The sequence below is a fragment of the Sciurus vulgaris genome (genome assembly GCF_902686455.1).
Source record: "Sciurus vulgaris genome assembly, chromosome: X".
Classification (NCBI taxonomy): domain Eukaryota; kingdom Metazoa; phylum Chordata; class Mammalia; order Rodentia; family Sciuridae; genus Sciurus; species Sciurus vulgaris.
In genome coordinates, this window is record NC_136471.1 from 73,812,498 (window position 1) to 73,835,683 (window position 23,186).

General features: G+C 36.0%; 1 protein-coding gene across 11 annotated transcripts in view; it reads left to right on the forward strand.

The window, feature by feature from the left end:
• ATRX (ATRX chromatin remodeler) overlaps window positions 1-23,186 on the forward strand; it is a 236,556-nt gene that overhangs the window by 125,482 nt on the left and 87,888 nt on the right. For all 11 annotated transcript variants that reach the window (XM_079123003.1, XM_079123002.1, XM_079123004.1 and 8 more), the window contains 4 exons: window positions 7,982-8,123; window positions 9,038-9,147; window positions 10,243-10,389; window positions 10,550-10,727. In XM_079123003.1, the coding sequence (XP_078979129.1) occupies window positions 7,982-8,123; window positions 9,038-9,147; window positions 10,243-10,389; window positions 10,550-10,727 (577 nt within the window). The remainder of the gene's footprint in view (window positions 1-7,981; window positions 8,124-9,037; window positions 9,148-10,242; window positions 10,390-10,549; window positions 10,728-23,186) is intronic.

The following is a 23,186-nucleotide window of genomic DNA, read 5'->3' on the forward strand; positions in this document are numbered from 1 at the left end:
TTTGTTTGGATCATTTTCTTCCCTTGTTTTTTCATGTTGTTCATGTATCTTTTCTTCTAGCAGTGCAGATCTGGGGTATTGCAGATTTCGCCCTGTAGGCTTATAGTTTCCAAAACCCTTTCTTTAAGGGGAGATCAATATTAGCAGTGCCCAATTCAGACACTATGCAATCCTAGACCAAATAGCCCCTGATAATGAGCTTCAAGACTCCAGCAGGCGTCTCAGGATGGGTTTTGCCCCACCTAAAGTTCGGAGCTATGGCTTCCAGGATTTTCCAAGATGGCCGCTCTGGCTTCGAAACATGTTGGCAAATGGGGAGCTGCAGGTCACGGTGTGGCCGTGGTCAGAAGGAGGTCCTGGAGGCGGGGTGGGGTTGGTCTGGCAGGGGTCCCGGAGGTCGGGTGTGTGTGGTGTGGTTGTGGGATCCTGGAGGCCGGGTGCAATCAGTCGGTCTGGGGTCCCAGTGATAGGGCACAGTTAGTTGGTCTGGGGGTCCTGGTAGCAGGGAGCAGTCAGTCGATGTGAGGGCCCCTGAGGCAGGGAGTGATCAGTTGGGCTGAGGGATCCTGGAGATGGGGCTCAGTCAGTCCTGCCAGGGGTCCTACGGGGCCTGGCTGTTGTCTCAAAATGGCAGCAGCCACGTGTAATCAAACCTCCAGGTACTGTAACAGTGAACTTCCAGGCAACAGCAGGCAGCTGGTGCTCCACTGGTGTTCGCCGATCAGTTTGCTGACTGTTGTCAGAGGATCGGGAGGTGAACCTCGTGCGTTGGGTGTCTCTTTATTTGAATCTCTTGTTCCCTGGATCCTGTGTTTCATTATAAACCTTACTTCCTAGAATTTTTTTTTAGTTGTAGATGGACAGAATACATTTATTTAATTAATTAATTTTTATGTGCTGCTAAGGATTGAACCCAGTGTCTCACATGTGTTAGGCAAGTACTCTACCACTGAATCACAACCCTAGTCCACTTCCTAAAATTTTTGATGTTGTAGTAAATGGAATTTCAAGTAATTTTGGTGTAATGACTTTGTGTTCAAAGACCTTGCTAAATTTCCTTAATAGTTTTAATAGCTTTTGGACAAATTTTTATTTTTTTGGTAAATTCTTTCAGATTTTCTTCATTTTAGTTTTGTGGTTCATAAAGCAAATCCATTCCTTTCCAAACTATTGATCATTTATTCCTTTCTTTTGGGGGGTGGGTACTAAGGATTTAACTCAGGGGACTCCAACCCCAAACCACATCCCCAGCACTATTTTGTATGTCATTTAGAGATAGGGTCTCACTGAGTTGCTTGGTGCCTCACTTTTGCTGAGGCTGGCTTTGAACTCATGATCCTCCTGTCTCAGCCTTTCAAGCTGCTGGAATTTCAGGCATGCATCACTGTGCCTGGCCATTTATTCCTCTTAAGATTAGAAATAGATGACGAATTTCATCAAATGTTTTTAAATTATCTGTTGTAGTATCCAAGGTAATCAGTCTTGTGTTTCAAGAATAAATCTTGCTTGGTCATGGTATATTGTTTCTTTATGTATTGTATATTCTATTTACTAATATTTGAATATAGTTTTTTAAAATATTTTTATTTCTTCTAATTAGTTATACATGACAGTAGAATGCATTTTGACACATCAAACATAAATGGAGTACAACTTCTCATTAATCTAGTTGTACATGTAGAGTTACACAGGTCATGTAATCATATATGCACATGAGGTAATAATGTCCAATTCATTCTATCATCCCTACTCCCATGCCCGCTTCCTTCCCTTTGCTCCCCTCTGTCTAGTCCAAAATGCCTGTATTCTTCCCTCTCCAATTTATTGTGAATTAACATCCACATATCATTGAAAACATTCAGACTTTGGTTCTTTGGGATTGGCTTATTTTGCTTAGCATAATATTCTCCTGTTCCATCCATTTACCGGCAAATGACATAATTTCATTCTTCTTTATGGCTGAGTAATATTCCTTTGTGTATATATACCACATTTTCTTTATTCATTCATCTGTTGAAGAGTTTCAAGGTTGGTTTCATAGTTTAGCTATTGTGAATTGAGCTGCTGTAAACATTGATGTGGAACAGTGGTCTTTTTGAAAGTATTTTTTCCCCTGAGCAGTTAATCTAAAGAGGGGCTTTAAAATATTCAGTTAACCATGTTGTAAAATACTGTGCTGTCATCCGTACTTTGTTGTTCCACTCATGGTGCATCAGCAGAGTAGAATCAGTATAATTCTTTAGGGCCCTAGGATTTTCAGAATGGTAACTGAGCATTTGCAGTAAATTAGTGTCACCAACTTCATTAGCCTCTAATGAGATTCAGCCTTTCCTTTGAAACTTTGAAGCCAGTCATTGACTTCTCTCTGTTGAAGAAGGCTAGATGGAAGTTTCGTACAATTGAAGCTATTTTATAAGCATTGAAAAATCTGTTATTCATTATAGCTAATTTGTCTTAGCTAGATTTTCTGTTTAACTTCCTGCCATTTCTACCTTAGAACTAACTGCTTCACCTTGCATTTTTTATTTTAGAAAAATGGATTATTTCCTTATACCTCATGAATCAGTCTCCAGTAGCTTCAGTCTTTTTGCATTTCCTTACCTCTCAGCCTTCATAGAATAGAGTTAGCCCCTTGCTCTTAATTAGGATTTGTCTTAAGGGAATGTTGTGACTGGTTTGATCATCTGTCTAGATCACTGAAACTTTCTCCATATCAGCAATAAGACTGTTTCACTTTGTTATCACTTGTATTTTCACTTAACTAGCACTTCTTGTTTCTTTCAAAGAGTTTTTCTTTTCTATTTATTACTTGGCTAACTTTTCAGTCTATCTGAACAGGACATCTAATAGCTTTTGACCTATTTTATCTTTTAACATGCTTTCCTCATTAAGCTTAATCATTTCTAACTTTCAATTTAAAGTAATAGGTGTTCAATTCTTTCACTTAAACATTTAAAGGCCATTGTAGGGTAATTAATTGACCTAATTTCAATATTGTTGCATCTCTTGATATAGGGAAGCCCAAGGAGAAGTAAAGATATAGGAGTGGCCATGTGGAGGACCAGTCAGAACATACACATCATTTTTTGAAAAAATTCACCATACTATATAAATGTAGTTCGTAGTGCTCTAAACCAAAGAAATAGTAATATTCATGATTACTAGAGATGCATGATACAGTAGCAAGATCCTTATGCTTTCTCTATTTTGGGGAGCTCAGACCGAATTGGGTAAGACATCTTTGGTGGTGGTGGGAAGAAAACATAAAAAGGGAAGAAAAAGATTACTGAACATCTTTTTGCCATAATAGGTATAATAATAATGGAAGCATTTGATGTATTGCAAGAATTATCAACATGTGACACAGAAATATGAAGTGTTGGTGGAAAATGACACGAAGAGATTTGTTAATGTAGGGATACCACCAACCTTCAATTTGTAAAAAAAAAATCATAGTATAGTAAAGGGCTAAAGCAGTAAGCATAGTAAAATGTCTATGCATGTGTTTACTAGATTTAGCCTTCTACAGTGTTTTGTGGTCTCTTTTAAGTTTATCCTACTTCTAGTTCCTTGAGCTTCCTGGATTTATTTGTACATCTATATTTGTAGATGTTTTCAAATTTGAGGAATTTCGGTCTGTATTTCCTTAAATAATAATTGCTTTTTTTTTCTTCTTTTGGAATTGTCTGCCTGCTGATGGTTTCTGTCAAGTCCCTTTATCTGCTTTTATCTACTTCATAAATTTAATTTTGCAATAGTGGGGATTGAGCCCAGGGACACCAGACTCTACCCCTTGCCATCCATCCATTTAATTAAATTAAATTAATTAATTAATTTATTTATTTATGAATGATACCAGGGATTGAATCCACAGGTTCTTTATCCACTGGGCCACATCTTCAGCCGTTTTAATTTTTTTCATTTTAAAACAGAGCCTTTGAAACAGAGTTGCTTAGGGCCTCACTAAGATGCTGAGGCTGGCTTTGTACTTGTAATCCCTTTTTTTTTTTTTTTTTTTTTTTTAAATTTTGAGATAGGATCTCCCCAAGTGGCAAAGGCTGATCTAAAACTTGTGTTTCTCCTGCTTCAGCCTCTGGAATTGTTGGGATTACATACATGTACCACCTACCACCTATCATGCGTGGACATCTTTCTTTTTTTTCTTCATTTTCCTTTTTTCCTGTTCATCAGACTTACTAATTTCAGTTAACATTTTTGTGTTTGATTCTTCTGTCCACTTAAATCTGTTGTCAATCCTCTTAAATTTTTTATTTTAATTATTATTATTTTTGACTTCATAATTTGTTTTGTTCCTTTTTATAATTTTTCCTTCTTGTTTTATGCATACATTATGTTCCTGAATTTTTTCCTTTATTTTGTTTGTGTGTTTTTGCAGGGAGATTGTTTTTGGTTTTTGTCCATTGTTTCCTATACCTGTTTTAGCCTATTTCAGAGTTGCTTTAATATCTTTGAGTCTATTACCTGGTTTTCCTCAGGGATAGTTTTGTTATTCTTTTTTATTTTATTGTTACTCTTTTTTATTTTAATTTATTCTTTTTTATAGGTCATGTTTTCTTATTTTGTTGTGTACCATGTGATTTTTTTTTAAGTTGCAGATTGAGCTTTTGACCATTATAATTTGATAAGGAGGTTTAATAATACGTTTTAGTGGCCCTGTTGTAGGGCTCCCAAGGTTACTTTCTTTCTTTCTTTTTTTTGGTACCAGGGATTGAATTCTGAGACACTCAATTACTGAGCCACATCACCAGCCCTGTTTTGTGTTTTATTTAGAGAGAGTGTCCCACTGAGTTGCTTAGCACCTTGCTTTTGCTAAGGGTTACTTTTTAAAGAGTCTTCCTTATTGTTTGTTATTACTGATGGTATCTGTATTTCATTAGTGTCTAACTGATGTTTTGAAAGAGATTTCCTTCAATGCCTTGATATTTGCCAGTCTTCCTAGATTGAGTTTGTTCAGGAGCATTCCTTCAGTCCTTGGCTGGGCTTGAACTGAACACAAAAGATCAGCTGGAGGGAAAAATTTCAGTTCTTTATAGCTGTTTTCTGAGCATGTATTTTACCTTGTTATACATATGGTTTTCCGAATTATCTCCTATACATGAATGCTTTTCAATGTCCTAAATTCCAAGAGTATGTCACCCAGCTCCTCTATGCTTTAAGATGTGTTTTGTATTTATCTACCTGTAATGTCTTGCCCCATTTTTCTGTGGATCTATAGTTACTTGGCACCTTTTAAAAACTAGTGTCTGCCATTTTTCTTATCATAGTTCTGATTTAGGTGAGATCATTATGTCAGTCCTTGTATTGTCCTGCAGATGGGTTAGAACACATATACTCAGTAATTTGCAAATAAGGCATGCTTTGTTCCCTGCAGGGTGGTGATGGTTTAAGAGTAAAACCATCAGCTTTCTTGGGAGGTGGTGGGGTTAAGGAGAGTAAAAATGCCATAAAAACATTCCTTCAATTTTGAAGTAGGATTTTCTTGATTGATCATTTGCTTGGTCCCTACAAACCTTTGACTGTTTTTGAGATCCCTGATAAAATTGGTTCAGAAAGTTTTTTCTTACTTAACATTTCTGTGTGGGAACTAGATATTGGAACTTTCTTCTAGTCCATCATTTTGTTAATGTTTAACTTTTCATTTCCGTTTTGAAAAATGTTTTTGTTTGATATAGAAATCTGAGTTGATGGATACCCATCTTTCTTCTTTTGGTTCCTCTGTACATTATGTGTCCATTTCAGTCTTTTAAAGGGCTTTCTCTGGTTAGGTCTAACCCTCTTTGAAGAATATCTGTTGTCATTAAATCAGAATCAATTGATTAATAGGCAAATTATGAGAATGATCTCCCATCATATTTACAAGTCTCAGACACTTAAGAGGAAGGGATTGTACAGGGTGTATATAAAAATGGATGGGAATCTTTGGACCATGTTTTGGTTTGCCTACCATACCTTAGAAAGAGGACAAGACACTGTTTTCTAATGTCTTTGCCCCAGTGATATGCAGCCAGTACACATTCATGCTAGGGTACAAGAGTGAAAAGTTAGTCTTTGCCAGCCTTGTTTTATCTCCATAAATGGCCATTGCAAGGGTCATTAGTAATATTTCCCAGTTTATAAATACAGAAACTAAAGGTGTTTACCTAGAATGATGAAAGGGAATTCTGATCTAAATAGACAGTGTCAGTTATACTTCAGTATACTCTGTCCCATTGTTGATCTTCTTTGTGTATCACTTAAAATTTCATGTAAAGTACACATGCAGATAATTTATAGAAATCTGTGACTTAATTTATAATTTTTACATTTGAAAATATTGTTAGTGATAATATAAAAAGATCATCATTTTAAGGAGGAATTTACCAATACTTATAAGTGGCATCACAAACTTTCTTAATGTTTACTTCGAAGTAATTTATAGGATTTCAGGAGTTAGAGAATGGGCCAGGAGGCTGTCAGTAAAACAAAAGTCTTCATGATTTGATATTTTTGAAGATGAGTGATGGGTAATAGGGTTGATTAATTTATTCTCTCTTCTTTTGTATTTATTTTACAACTTGTATATCCAACCTGAATAATTTAGTTTGTTTCTAGTTAAAATTGTAAATAAGAAAAACATAGTAGCTAAAGATTTATTCATTAAACGTGATAATGGTTATAATTTAAAATCATGAGTCTATATATCTTTTCATAAAATCATTATTCATACAAGCATTTCCTCTGTTAAAGTAGTGTTTTGGAATGGTTAAGAGCTTGGCTATTTGGAGGCCAGTTTTCTGGGCACAAATCTCATTATTATCATAATTAATGGTTGTGTGAACTTGCGTGAGTTACTTAACTTCTCTTTCCCACAGTTTTTTTTTCCCATTTGTGAAGTGGAAATAGGTGAACTACTTTGCACAGTTACTGAATGCAATATGTAAGGAATAGTAATTAGGATAAGGCAGCTAAAACATATATGTATACATACATACCCGTGTGTGTATGCATGTTTAAGTTTTCTTTTTGTTTCTTCCTTTTTTGTGATTCTGGGGATCAAATTAAGACCCTCATGCATGCTAGCAAATATGCTACCACTGACCTATAATAACCCCAGTCCCCAAGTTTTCTTTTAAATAAGGAATTTGAGATAATTACTTCCTTTTTGTGATTTGATTGTATTTTATTGTCATGGTTTTTGAGCCTGTTTTTCTGAAACTGCTGTTTCTAAATGTTTTGCCCTCTCACAATACATGTTTTTAATGTTTTTCATTGGGAGTTATATTGACATGGAGTGGGACAGTTCTTTTGGGGACTTCACATTGTGGGGATGTGTTTTTTTGTTTGTTCGTTTGGTACCAGGGATTGAACCCAGGGTTACTTAATGCAGGGCCACATCCCAGCCCTTTTAAAATGTTTTATTTAGAAATAGGGGCTCGCTACATTGCTGAGGCTGGCTTTGAACTCGCTATCCTCCTGCCTTAGCCTTCTGAGTCCCTGGGATTTCAGGCGTGTGTCACTATGCCTGGCAGGATGTTTTACTTTTATATTTGCCTTCTGCTTGTCTACATTTATTACCAGCCATGACCACTTCTTGTGACAACTTTAAATGCCCTCACATTTTCAGGTATCCTATAGAACAGAAATTTCCCTGGTTGGGAATCACATCTGTATTCACATTATGATGGTGGTGCCATTGAATAGTTGGAACACTTCTTTTCTCACATTTCTACCTAAGGTATATTGAGGTTTCATGGTTGAGAACTGTTAAGCCAAATTACTGGCTTTATTGAAGTGATTTCAAGTTCTGTAGAGGTTGTTGATTTTGGAAAACATATGAACCTGATTTCTATCCTGGCCTTATTGAACCCCAAAATATTAGATGTATCTGTACTTTAGAAAATCTCCCTTGGTTAAACTGATACTCCACCATTACTTGAAAGATTTCTATGAGCTTAACTATCAACAGCTTTCTTTTTTGTAGGTGATAGAAATTGAAGATGCTTCACCTACTAAGTGTCCAATAACAACCAAATTGGTTCTAGATGAAGATGAAGAAACCAAAGAACCTTTAGTGCAGGTTCATAGAAATATGGTTATCAAATTGAAACCCCACCAAGTAGATGGTAAGAACCTATTAGGTGATTCATTTCACTTTAACTTAAATTTTACCAATATTTGGTTGTTTCCTGCATGTCTCACATGCTGCTAAGCACTGGAGATATGCTGGTGAGCAAAAATAGCATGATCACTGTCCTTATAGAGCTTGTAAGCAAATGAAGAAGAAAAAACTTTTCTGATTGTAAACACAATGAATGTTATAATTGGGAAGAATTGCTACTTACAAATGTCTGTATATTACAAGTAAATTTCACTTGTTCTGTAGTGGTTGGGTAAGGGGGCTAGGAAGTGGTATGATTCCCTTAAAGCATTCTTTGGGAATTCCTATTTCAGCATCTTCAGGTGTATTTTAAAATAATATTCCTATACTGTTATTAGAAAGCTACTCAACTATAACTGTCTTCTTGGAGTGGAATCAGTAAGTTAGTTTTGAGTATGTATGTGAATTAATTCATAAGGTAAATTCAACATGAAATCTACTTCTTGAGATGCTGGCCCCATTTCTTGCTTCTTCTTTTCTGTTGAATAGAGAGAGAAATAATGAATTCTGTTTTTTCTCCCACTGATTGACTTTGTATACTTTAAAGTATATTTGATAGGAAGCTGTTTCATCTTTGGATAAAGTTTCTGTTTCATTCAAAGTAAAGTATTTTTATATATTTTCGTACCATTCCCACGTATAGAGTATATCTGTTTTGATAGCTTAGATAATGTGAATTTAAGAAAGTCATCCTGTTGTGTGCTTGTGTCTTATTTCTTATTTACCTTAGCAGAGAAATCATTGTATTTAATTATTTTTAACTCTTGAGTATTTTGTTAATGCTATTTCTTAGAACTTTTGGTTATTTTTGATGTGATTATATGGGAAGAGGTTTAATTTGGACCTTTAAATGTAACTTAATGAAGCTGTCATCTTTAGGTGTTCAGTTTATGTGGGATTGCTGTTGTGAGTCTGTGAAAAAGACAAAGAAATCTCCAGGTTCAGGATGCATTCTTGCCCATTGCATGGGACTTGGTAAGACTTTACAGGTAAGAATAAAGAATATGAATATATCTTCTTTTTTTGCTTATATTAATTTGGCTTCTACATTAACACTGGATTCTGTTATGTTCTATACAATATTGTAGGAAGTGGAGAAAAAGCAGTAAAAATAACAAAATTCCTCTCTTTATATTCTAGCAGAGAATAAAATAAGAAATTTGTGTTTTTAGATAATAAGTGTTAAGATGATGCTAATAATATAATAAACATTGAAAGTTAAGGAAGACAGCTTTAAAAAAGGGTAAGTTTGAGCAGAAATAATAATGAGATAAGGAGGTAGGGATTACAGATATGGCCCACAACAGCTGCCAAGACCCTGAGGGAGAAGTTAACTTCTTTTACTTAAAACTTTTAACATTCTATTGGGCTTTGGTTGTAGTTCAGTGCATAGTGCTTGCCTAGCATGTGGTAGTCCCTGGATTTAATACTCAGCACCACATAAAAAAAATAAATAAAGTTCTAAAAAAATAGTCTGTAATGCCACACTAATGAGAACATAAAGTATTTTTCACCATTAAAATTACTTCATTTCTAGGGCTGGGGATATAACTCAGGGGTAGATTTTTTTTTTGCCTACCATGTACAAGAGCATGGGTTCAAACCCTCGCACTGCAAAAGAATGAAAAAAATCATTGCATTTCTGAATGGCAGGAGTTGTAATAGAGATGTGAAAATATTATATAGATTATTTCCAGAGATGGGTAATTATTATAGATTCACTCAGAACATGTTAAATGGAAAAGTACCGTGTAATGTAATCGTATTCCAAATTGGCAGTGATATTTTATGAAAGGCTTTTGGGACATTTTGTGAAGATCAGGGCTTTTGTTTTGATGTGAGAACATTGTATATTATTTTTATCAATCACAGTATTATGGTGCTTTAGAGATAAAAGGACCTTATATATTTATTAGTCAAACCTTTTCAGTTTACTAATATATTTCTTTCCTTATACCTGGTTTGGAAATTATGACCTTTTAGTTGGTTGGTTTACTGTTTAGAGCAAAACAGAACATAAATTGGAAGATTTCTTTTCGTGGATATTTAAATGAAGGTACCAACTTAATTTGTTTTTTTTGTAGGTTGTAAGTTTTCTTCATACAGTTCTTTTGTGTGACAAATTGGATTTCAGCACAGCTTTAGTGGTTTGTCCTCTTAATACTGCTTTGAATTGGATGAATGAATTTGAGAAGTGGCAAGAAGGATTAAAAGACGATGAGAAGCTCGAGGTATCGTGTTTAAGTGTCTTCCATCATTAAGATATTGGCATGAAATTCATATAGTAAACGAAAGATTTTAAATTACCAATAATGTTTGTTTTAATGAGAAATTTTAGTAGTCATAAACTTTTAATAGGTACTTTTCAAAATCTTTATTTTCTCACTAAAGGTCTCTGAATTAGCAACTGTGAAACGTCCTCAGGAGAGAAGCTACATGCTACAGAGGTGGCAAGAAGATGGTGGTGTTATGATCATAGGGTATGAGATGTACAGAAATCTTGCTCAAGGAAGGAATGTGAAGAGTCGTAAACTTAAAGAAATATTTAATAAAGCTTTGGTTGATCCAGGTAAATTATTAACTTGTACTGACATGAAGAAGCAAGTTGAAATAATATATTTGCATATATTTTATTTAGCAACTAGTAGTTAAGCAGTGACCAAGTAGCTAGTTTTCATTGTGTTCATTCTTCAGGCTTTTGCCTTCTTTTTGTTTCTTAAAATCAAGTGACATTACAACATGAAAAAAAAAAAAGTCACCCTTATATTGATAGCTGTTCAGGATTTATTTGCTAAATCTAGAATTTTCAGGTGAGACTTTATAAACAAAAGTGCATCAGGTGCCTGTTGTCACAGTTGATTCTTCCAAATGTTTGAACATTAGATGATAACAAGAACTCTCTCTATACTCTGAAAACAGTTCTTAAATCTCTCTTCAAACTTAGTGTCATCAGAAACATTGCTGCTTGCTCCTGTCTTTTAAATGGCCACCATTATAGAAAGTTAATATTTGCAATACTTTTGATCCTTATTAACAGTAATCTGATATGAGAACCAATTATTTGATTTCTATAGGTCACTTGGAAAAATGGCAAATTGAACTATGTGCCAAACAAAAATTACAAAAATTAATCTAAAATTACTAATTTATTTGTATAATTTTTTCCTCTACAAATTTTATCTTGTCCTATTACTTCAAGACACTATAGGCTTTATGTTTGTTCAGAAAGGCTGGGTAGCTGGGTGCAGTTGTGCATACCCTTAACCCAAGATTTGCAGGAGCCTGTCGCAGGAGGATCAGAAGATCAAGGCCAGCCTTATCAACATAGTGAGACATCTCCCCACCCCCAAATAATGTGTGTGTGTTTGTCTCTTTCTGTCTGTCTGGATATGTAACTCAGTGGTCAAGTGTCCCTGGGTTCAATATCCAATCCCCCTGCTGCCAAATAATAATGTCTGGGTAACTATCACTGTCCAAGTTAATAGTAGTCTTTAGAATTCATGGCTTGCCTCTTTTTCTTCCAAAACATGATGTAATTAAAATGCACAAAAGTAACTGCCATTGTAAGTCTAATAATTACATTATATTTTTACCATGATCAAATTGGACGTCCAAAAATCTTATAGTTCATACTTTTTTGCTGCAGTTTTTTTTTTGTCTTTTGGTATTTTTCTTTTTTTTTTATTGTAAACAAATGGGATACATGTTGTTTCAGTTTGTACATGGAGTAACAGCATACCATTTGCATATGCATACATTTACATAGAGTAATGATGTTTGATTCATTCTGTTATTTTTTTCCTTCCCCCCCACCCTCCCACCTCTCTTTTCCCTCTATACAGTCCCTCCTTCCTCTATTCTTGCCCCCCTCCCACCCCCCATTACGTGTCATCATCTGCTTATCAGTGAGATCATTTGTCTTTTGGATTTTTTAGATTGGCTTATCTCACTTAGCATGATATTCTCCAATTTCATCCAGTTGCCTGCAAATGCCATAATTTTATTATTCTTTAAGGCTGAGTAATATTGCATTGTAATATATAGCACAGTTTCTTTATCCATTCATCAATTGAAGGGCATCTTGGTTCCATAGTCTGGCTATTGTGAATTGAGCAGCTAAGAATATTGATGTGGCTGTATCTCTGTAGTATGCTGATTTTAAGTCCTTTGGGTATAGGCCGAGGAGTGGGATAACTGGGTCAAATGGTAGGTCCATTCCAAGTTTCTAAGGAATCTCCACACTGCTTTCCAGAGTGGCTGCACTAATTTGCAGTCCCACCAGCAATGTATGAGTGTACCTTTTTCCCCGCATCCTCTCCAACACCTATTGTTGCTTGTGTTCTTGATAATCACCATTCTAATTGGGGTGAGATGGAATCTTAGTGTAGTTTTGATTTGTATTTCTCTTATTACTAGAGATGCTGAACATTTTTTCATATGTTTGTTAATTGCTTGTACATCTTCTTCGGTGAAGTGTCTGTTCATTTCCTTAGCCCATTTGTTGATTGGGTTATTTGTATTCTTGGTGTAGAGTTTTTTTTTTTCTTTTGAATTTATTTTTAATGTAAACAAATGGGATACATGTTCTTTCTATACATGGAGTAACAGCATACCATTTGCATATTCATAAATTTACATAGAGTAATGATGTTTGATTCATTCCATTATTTTTCCTTCCCCCGCACCCTTCCCACCTCTCTTTTCCCTCTATACAGACCCTCCTTCCTTCATTCTTGTCCCACTCCCAACCCCCATTAAGTGTCATCATCCGCTTATCAGTGAGATCATTCCTCTTTTGGATTTTTGAGATTGGCTTATCTCACTTAACATGATATTCTCCAATTTCATCCATTTGCCTGCAAATGCCATAATTATATTATTCCTTATAGCTGAGTAATATTCCACTGTATATATATACCACAGTTTCTTTATCCATTCATCAATTGAAGGGCATCTAGGTTGGTTCCACAGTCTGGCTATTGTGAATTGAGCCGCTATGAACATTGATGTGGCTGTATCTCTGTAGTATGCTGATTTTAAGTCCTTTGGGTATAGGCCGAAGAGTGGGATAGCTGGGTCAAATGGTGGTTCCATTCCAAGTTTTCTAAGGAATCTCCACACTGCTTTCCAGAGTGGCTGCACTAATTTGCAGTCCCACCAGCAATGTATGAGAGTACCTTTTTCCCCATATCCTCTCCAACACCTATTGTTGCTTGTGTTCTTGATAATCGCCATTCTAATTGGGGTGAGATGGAATCTTAGTGTAGTTTTGATTTGCATTTCTCTTATTACTAAAGATGGTGAACATTTTTTCATATATCTGTTGATTGCTTGTACATCTTCTTCTGTGAAGTGTCTGTTCATTTCCTTAGCCCATTTGTTGATTGGGTTATTTGTATTCTTAGTGTTGAGTTTTTTGAGTTCTTTATATATTCTGGAAATTAGTACTGTATCTGAAGTATGAGAGGCAAAGATATTCTCCCACTCTGAAGGCTCTCTCTTCGCATTGCTGATAGTTTCCTTTGCTGAGAGAAAGCTATTTAGTTTGAATCTATCCCAGTTATTGATTCTTGCATTTATTTCTTGTGCTATCGGAGTCCTGTTAAGGAAGTCTTATCCTAAGCCAACAAGGTGAAGTTGTGAACCTACTTTTTCTTCTGTAAGATGCAGGGTCTCTGGTCTGATTTGAAGGTCCTTGATCCATTGTGAGTTGAGTTTTGTGCAGGGTGAGAGATAGGGGTTTAGTTTCATTCTGTTGCATATGGATTTTCAGTTTTCCCAGCACCATTTGTTGAAGAGGCTATCTTTTCTCCACTGCATATTTTTGGTACCTTTGTCTAGTATGAGAAAATTGTATTTATTTGGGTTTGTGTCTGTGTCCTCTTTTCTGTACCATTGATGTACCTGTCTATTTTGGTGCCAATACCATGCCATTTTTGTTACTATTGCTTTGTAGTATAGTTGAAGTTCTGGTATTGCGATCCCCCTGTTTCATTCTTCCTGCTAAGGATTGCTTTACCTATTCTGGGTTTCTTATTCTTCCAGATGAATTTCATGATTGCTTGCTCTATTTCTGTGAGGTACATCATTGGGATTTTAATTGGAATTGCTTTGAATCTGTGTAGCACTTTTGGTAGTATGGCCATTTTGACAATATTAATTTTGCCTATCCAAGAACATGGGAGATCTTTCCATCTTCTAAGGTCTTCCTTAATTTCTTTCTTCAGTGTTTTGTAGTTTTCATTGTAGAGCTCTTTTCCCCTTTGATTAGATTGATACCTAAGTATTTTATTTTTTTTGAGGCTATTGCAAATGGAGTTGTTTTCCTCATTTCCCTTTCAGCTGTTTCATCGCTTGCGTATAAAAATGCTGTAGATTTACGGGTGTTGATTTTATAGCCTGCTATTTTGCTGAATTCATTGATGAGGTCTAGAAGTTTTGTGGAGGAGGTTTTTGGATCCTCTAAATATAGAATCATGTCATCCGCAAATAGTGACAGCTTAAGTTCCTCTTTTCCTATTCATATCCCTTTAATTTCTTTAGTCTGCCTAATTGCTCTGGCTAGAGTTTCAAGGACAGTGTTGAATACAAGTGGTGAAAGAGGATATCCCTGCCTTGTTCCTGTTTTTAAAGGGAATGGTTTCAGTTTTTCTCCATTAAGAATGATGTTGGCCATGAGCTTAGCATAAATAGCCTTTACAGTGTTCAGGTATGTTCCTACTCTCCCTATTGTTTCTAGTGTTTTCAGCATGAAGGTGTGTTGTATATTGTGAAATGCTTTTTCTGCGTCAATTGAAATAACCATATGATTCTTATCCTTAAGTCTATTGACATGATGGATTATGTTTATTGATTTACGGATGTGAAACCATCCTTGCATTCCAGGAATGAACCCCACTTGATCATGGTGCACAATTTTCTTAATATGTTTTTGGGTACGGTTTGCAAATATTTTGTTAAGGATCTTAGCATCTATATTCATCAAGGATATTGGTCTAAAATTTTCTTTCCTTGATGTGTCTTTTCCTGGTTTGGATATGAGGGTGATATTAGCTTCATAGGATGAGTTCGGTAGGGTACCCTTCTTTTCTATTTCCTGGAATAGTTTGAGAAGTATTGGAATGAGTTCTTCTTTGAAGGTCTTGTAGAACTCGGCTTAGAATCCGTCTGGTCCTGGGCTTTTCTTGGATGGTAGATTTTTAATGGCTTCTTCTATTTCATTGCTTGATATTGATCTGTTTAAATCGTGTATGTCCTCCTGGTTCAGTTTGGGAGGAGCATATGTCTCTAGAAATTTGTCAATGTCTTTTGTAGTTTCTATTTTGTTGGAATACAGATTTTCAAAGTAGCTTCTCATTATGTTCTGTATCTCAGTGGTGTCTGTTGTGATATTTCCTTTTGCATCATGTATTTTAGTAATTTGAGTCTTCTCTCTCCTTCTCTTTGTTAGTGTGGCTAAGGGTTTATCTATTTTGTTTACTTTCTCAAAGAACCAACTTTTTGTTATGTCAATTTTTTGAATAGGTTCTTTTGTTTCAATTTCATTGATTTCAGCTCTGATTTTAATGATTTCCTGTCTTCTACTACTTTTGCTGTTATTCTGTTCTTCTTTTTCTAGGGCTTTGAGCTGTAATGTTAGGTCATTTAATTGTTGACTTTTCATTCTTTTGTGGAATAGGCTCCATGCAATGAATTTTCCTCTTAGTACCGCTTTCATAGTGTCCCAGAGATTTTGATATGTTGTATCATCATTCTCATTGACCTCTAAGAATTTTTTTATCTCCTCCCTGATGTTTTTTGTTATCCAAGTTTCATTCAATAGCATATTATTTAGTCTCCAAGTGTTGGAGTAATTTCCTTTTTTTACTTTGTCATTGATTTCTACTCTCAGTCCATTATGATCTGATAGAACACAAGGCAGTATCTCTATTTTTTTGCATTTCCTAAGGGCTGCTTTGTGGCATAACATATGGTCTATTTTTGAGAAGGTTCCATGTGCTGCTGAGAAGAAAGTGTATCCGCTCGTTGATGGATGGAATATTCTATATATGTCTATTAAGTCTAGGTTATTGATTGTGTTAATTGAGTTTTATGGTTTCTTTGGTTGGATTTTGTTTGGAAGATCTATCTAGTGGTGACAGCGGTGCGTTAAAGTCGCCCAGAATTATTGTGTTGTGGTCTATGTGATTCTTGAAATTGAGAAGGATTTGTTTGATGTACAGGGATGCACCATTGTTTGGGGCATAAATATTTACTATCGTTATGTCTTCCTGATTTATGGTTCCCTTAAGCAGTATGAAATGTCTTTCTTTATCCCTTCTGACTAACTTTGGCTTGAAGTCCACTTTATCTGATATAAGGATGGAAACCCCTGCTTTTTTACTGGGTCCATGTGCGTGGTAGGTTTTTTTCCCATCCTTTCACCTTTAGTCTATGGATGTCTTTCTCTATGAGATGAGTCTCTTTCAGGCAGCATATTGTTGGGTCTTTCTTTTTAATCCATTCTGCCAGTCTATGTCTTTTGATTGATGAGTTTAGGCCATTAATGTTCAGGGTTATTATTGAGAAATGATTTGTATTCCCAGTCATTTTGCTTATTTTTGGTTTTTAAGTTGGCTTGGTTTCGCCTTTGAGTGGTTTTTCTCTAAGGTAGTTTCTCCCTTTGCTGACCTCCATTGTTGTTTTTCATTTCCTCCTAATGGAATATTTTGTTGATAATATTCTGTACTGCAGGCTTTCTATTTGTAAATTCTTTTAACTTTTGTTTATCACGGAAGGATTTTATTTCATCTTCAAATCTGAAGGTTAGTTTTGCTGGGTGTAGGATTCTTGGTTGGCAACTATGTTCTTTCAGAGCTTGAAATATGTTGTTCCAGGTCCTTCTAGCTTTTAGAGTCTGGGTTGAGAAGTTGGCTGCTATCTGTATTGGTCTCCCCCTATATGTAATCTGATGCTTTTCTCTTGCGGCCTTCAAAATCCTATCTTTATTTTGAATGTTAGGCATTTTCATTATAATGTGCTTTGATGTGGATCTGTTGTGATTTTGTGCATTTGGTGTTCTGTAAGCCTCTTGTATTTGATTTTCCATTTCATTCTTCAGGTTTGGGAAATTTCCTGATATTATTTCATTGAAAAGGATGTTCATTCCTTTGGTTTGTATCTCTGTGGCTTCCTCAATCCCAATAATTCTTAAATTTGGTCTTTTCATGATGTCCCATAGTTCTTGGAGATTCTGTTCATGATTTCTTACCATCTTCTCTGTTTGGGCGACTTTATTTTCAAGATTCAATATTTTGTCTTCATTTTCTGTGATTCTTGTCTTCCAAGTGGTCTAGTTTGTTGGTGATACTTTCCATTGAATTTTTTATTTGTTTTATTGTCTCCTTCATTTGAAGAATTTCTGTTTGTTTTTTTTTTTTGAGAATCTCTATCTGTTTGTTGAAATGATCTCTTGCTTCCTTCAGGTGCTCTTTCAGCTTATTGGTATTATCATTCATTGCCTGCATTTGCTCTCTTATCTCATTCTTTGCTTCGCGAATCATCTTAATCATGTATAATCTGAAGTTCTTTTCTGATATTTCTTCTAACATACTGTCATTGGATTCTATTAATATAGAATCTAGATTTGTTTGGATCATTTTCTTCCCTTCTTTTTTCTTGTTGTTTATGTATCTTCCCCTCTAGCAGTGCAGATCTGGGGTATTGCAGATTTCCCCCTATAGGCTTATAGTGGCGCTATAGGTTTCCAAAACCCTTTCTGACGATGAGCTTCAAGCCTCCAGCAGGTGTCGCAGGATGGGATTCGCCCCACCCAAAGATCGGAGCTCTGGCTTCCAGGATTATCCAAGATGGCTGCTGTGGCTTCAGAAAATGTTGGCAAATGCGGAGCTGCAGCTCAGGGGTGGATTGATCAGCTGGAGGTCCTGGAGACGGGATGCAGTTGGTCCGGCAGGGGTCCTGGAGGTCTCGTGTGTTTGGTGTGGCTGTGGGATCCTGGAGGCCAGGTGCAATCAGTTGGTCTGGGTTCCCGATGATAGGGCACAGTCAGTTGGTCTGGGGGTCCTGGTAGCAGGGAGCAGTCAGTCTATGTGAGGGTCCCTGAGGCAGGGAGTGATCGGTCGGGCTGAGGGATCCTGGAGTCAGGGCTCAGTCAGTCCGACCAGCGGTCCTACGAGGCCTGGCTGTTGACTCATAAAGTGGCAGCAGCCACCTGCTGCAGTTTTTTATTCTAATTGGTATACATGATAGAGGAATTTTGACATACCATACATAAATGAAGTGTCAGTTCTTATTTTTCTGGTTGTATATGATGTGGAATTACAGTGATCATATAGTCATATATTCATATAGGGTATTAATGTACGAGTCATTCTACTGTCCTTCCTACTCCCACACCGCCTTCCCTCCCTTTACTCCCCTCTGCCTAACCCAATGTACCTCTATTCTTCCCTAACCCCCCCACTCTTATTGTGAATTAGCATCTGCATATTAGAAAAAACATTCAGCCTTTGTATTTTTGGGGTGGGCTATTGGCTTATTTTAGTTAGTATGATGTTCTCCATCTTCATCCATTTACTCGTAAATGCCATAATTTCATTCTTTAAGTCTGAGTAATATTCCATTGTGTATATATACCACATTTTCTTTATCCATTCATCTTTCGAAAGGCATCTAAGTTGGTTCGTAGTTTTAAGTATTGTGAATTGAGGTACTATAAACATTGATGTGGCTGCATCACTATAGTGAGGTGATTTTAATTCCTTTGGGTGTAAACTGATGAGTGGGATAGGTGGGTCGAATGGAAGTTCCATTCCAAGTTTTCTGAAGAATCTTCATACTGCTTTCCAGAGTGGTTGCACCAATTTGCAGTCCAGTAATATATGAGTGAGTGTACCTTTTCCCTCACTTCCTTTCCAATATTTATTGTTGCTTGTATCTTGATAATTACCATTCTGACTGAAATGAGATAAAATCTTAGAGTAGTTTTAGTAGTTTTGATTTGCATTTCTTTAATTGCTAGAGATGTTGAACATTTTTTCATGTGTTTGTTGATCGATTGTATATCATCTTTGAAGTGTCTGTTTAGTCCCTTAGCCCATTTATTGATTGGGTTATTTTTTTTTTTGCTGCAATTATTTATCTTTCTTTTAAATCAGAAAACAGTAAAACAGAGCATTTATACAAACGCCTGCGGACTGTTCCACTGGGCATAGCATCTTCATACAAACAATTTGAAAGAAGATCAAGTTTGAGAAATAATCTAGTCTTATTAGGAATAATGTAAATGAAAGGAACCTTTTAAATAAGTGCAGTCTTACCTGAAGTAGATTTGGTTTTCTAAAAAGAAAAAAAAATTACATTCTTGCCCTGGTGAACATTTTATTGGCATTTACAGGAAATGGCTAATACTTCTATTACTGATTCTTACAGCTTATAAACATTATACCAAAGTTATGCAAAGTTATAACAAACATATAGTACCATTCCTCTTTGAAGTTCTGAGAAAATAAAGCCCCAAACAGTAAGTCAGAACTAATGTATCTTTCAAAATGAAGCAGAATACCTCAGAACTAATAAAATAAATTACAAATATTGCATTGGATTGAGAATGTTTCTGCATGCAAACTAGTCTGGATTGTTTCTTATCACCTGAAGAGTAAGCCAGGAGGTATTGGTGATAGAAAATGATACGTGTATTTTTCAAGGAATAAGAACCTCTAACTCTATATATAATTCATAATTACTCTGTGGCAGTGCAAAGTACCATATTAAATTAAAAAAGAAAACACTTATGTACATAGTCTATACCTACAGGTATAGTATATAAATATGGTGAAATATCCATATGATGAATAAACACATACAATAAAATATATATATATATATATATTTTAACATTTGGACACAGGTATTTTGATAAAGAGATGTGTGAAATGAATGTATAGTTAAAGTCTAAGCCTAGCAAAAATATAGAAAGTTTTAAAATAACAGGTATTTACTGAAAGATTTTTTTGGGGGGGGGGTTTACTGGGGATTGAATGCAGGGGCACTGAGCCACATCCCCAGCCCTATTTTGTATTTTATTTAGAGACAGGGTTTCACTGAGTTGTTTAGCACCTTGCCTTTACTACGGCTGGCTTTGAACTCATGAACCTCCTGCCTCAGCCTCCCAAATCACTGGGATTAAAGGCATGCACCATTGTGCCTGTCTACTTGAAAGAAATTTAATCTGACTCCATTCAAACCACTCTTGTAGTATGAACACCTGTGCAAAATGATCATTTTGTCTGTCCTGTAGTTACCAAAAAATTCAAAAACAGATAACACTTTATGAAGATTATAAGCTTCTTTTTTCCCTTTAACTATGAATAAAAACCATACCAAGAGAACTAATCACAGAAAAAAAATAATTTATATGGCTACTCCCTTTCTAGAAATAGAAAAACTTGAACAGAACACTGTAGAATTAGACAGACAAAATATTTGAGAAACAGATCATAGCTACAGGTACATCTTTATATTCTCTTCTGTGAACAAATTATTTTCCATTTAATTATGGAAACTGTTAAGTACCCAATATTTTCCCCTTTGGGATTTTACTGTTTTGGTTCTAGATATAAAGATTACTCAAAATCAAAGGTTTTTCTCTGTTTACTGAATGAAGTGTATTTGTATACAGTGAAAGTAATAAAAATACAAGGAATGTATTGCTTTTCAGAGTGGTTGCACCAGTTTGCAGTCCCAACAGCAATGTATGAGTGTAGCATCCCCCTCCCCCCCCGACAGCCTTGCCAACACCATTATTGCTTGTATTCTTCATAATTACCATTCTAACTGGAGTAAGATGAAATCTTGGAGTGATTTTGATTTGCATTTTGCTAATTGCTAGAGATGTTCAACATTTTTTTCATACATTTGTTGATTGATTGTATTTCTTCTTTTGTGAAATGTCTGTTCAGTCCCTTTGCCCATTTATTGATAGGGTTATTTGTTTTTTGGGATTCTTTATATATCTTGGAGATTAGTGCTGTATCTGAGGTACATGTGGTACAGATTTTCTCCCATTCTGTAGGCTCTCTCTTCACGTTATTGTTTCCTTTGCTGAGAAGAAGCTTTTTAGTTTGAATCCATCCCATTTATTGATTCTTGATTTTACTTCTTGTATTTTAGGAGTCTGGTTAAGAAAGTCTGGTCCTAAGCCAACATGATGAAGATTTGGGCCTACTTTTTCTTCTGTTAGGCACAGGGTCTCTCTTCTAGTGCCTGTCTTTGATCCGCTTTGAGTTGACTTTTGTGCAAGATGAAAGATAGAGGTTTGCTTTCATCTTGCTAAATATGCATGCCATGCCCAAATGAACCACTTACTCCAGCCACACCCCACCTGCCTCCAGTTATCACTCAGTTTATTGCATTAGGGATTAATTTATAAACTGTATCACTTCATCCACAGACCAAGTTGAAGGGTCTTAGAGAAGCCTTGTTTCATGACACTGGGGTCAAGTACAGCTACGTAACTAGGAACTTCTCTTTTCTTCAGCAATTGGAATTTATCCTCAGTGTAGCTGCTCTTGAGATTATTTGTTCCCACCTAGTGTTGAACGTGATGTGCTTGGTACATTCTGAGAAAAAATCCTGTTGAATGAAGTTTGCACAAGATTTCTACAGGCAGGATTCAAAGAATCTCCTGAATTTCTTGATGAATTCTTGGAATCTTCAGGAAGATTTTCTTCTGTGGCCATGTCCTCTCCCTCAGGAGACAGTAATTCTTTAGAGGCATGCATCTTTGTTTGGGGCAGCTTAGGAAAGACAGGAACTCTATAATGTATGGGTTGCTGAGGAGATCGTTTGATGCTTTTCTTTCCTGTTATTTCCTCTTTCACTAGCACACATGAAATTTTGGTTTTGATCGATATATCTTTATCACGCTCTGCAGGGCTATGAGTATTTCTCTTAAATGAACTCAACGGCTGGCTTCTGAAAAGGTTATCACATTGCATGCTGTGGCAGAATGTCTCAAGAATGCCAAGAGCAAATGATGCACTATTCATAGGAGGAAGCCAAATGGAATGAGTTTCCCCTTCAGAAGAGGCAGTTACCACTTCTCCTCCATGATTATCTGGCTGAAGGTATCCAAAACAGTCTTAGACTGAAAGACCCAATTCACACAGGCCTGCATAGATCAACAGAGCACCACATTTCCAGGGCCTTGGGTACATCATTGCTTTATGGTTCTATAAGATACCCCAGGCCTATGGTGTATTGTTCCATGCCCAGGATCAGACCTTTTCTCCACACATTGTTGTTTCTTTTATTGAAAAAATGGCATTCACAAAGATTTGGTTCCCAGGTATGCTGGCTGCTAGTGGAGTGTCTTTCCTTCCAGGGCCTCTCAGTGGACAGAGCTGATACTAGTGTAGTGTATCAATCTGTGTGTGTGTGTGTGTGTTATATTAAACCATACGTATTTTAAACATATATATTAAACCATATATATGTGTGAGTATATTAAAATATGGTTTCATAAAACGTGTCTTCAACTCTAACCCAGTAGTACAGTGTTTATTTTATCCTTATTTTTTGTTAATCCATAACTTGCCTTTCTTTTTTTCCCCACCATACACTTATGTATTTTTTCAGTCTCTTGTAAAGTATTTGTGTGACACTGGGATTGGAACCAGTGGTGCTTTACTACTGTGCTACATCCCTAACCCTTTCACTATTTATTTTTAGACAAGGTCTTGCTAAGTTGTTAATCCAGGCCTCAAATTTGTGATCCTCTTCCTTCTGCCTCCCAAGTCACTGGGGTTATAGGGGTGTGCCACTGCATGTGGCTCAGAATTGTGGAATCTCTGTTCTTATGACAAACAGATTTACCCCCTAGAGTACATTGTTTGTCTATACCTTTATAATTTCCAGTTAATGTAGCAGTTTCCAAATTGACATAGGTTAGTTCCTTTATTTTGTTGTTTGCATATATTAAAGTTTATACTTTGTGATACAGTTTAGTGGATTTTGACAATGAATAAAG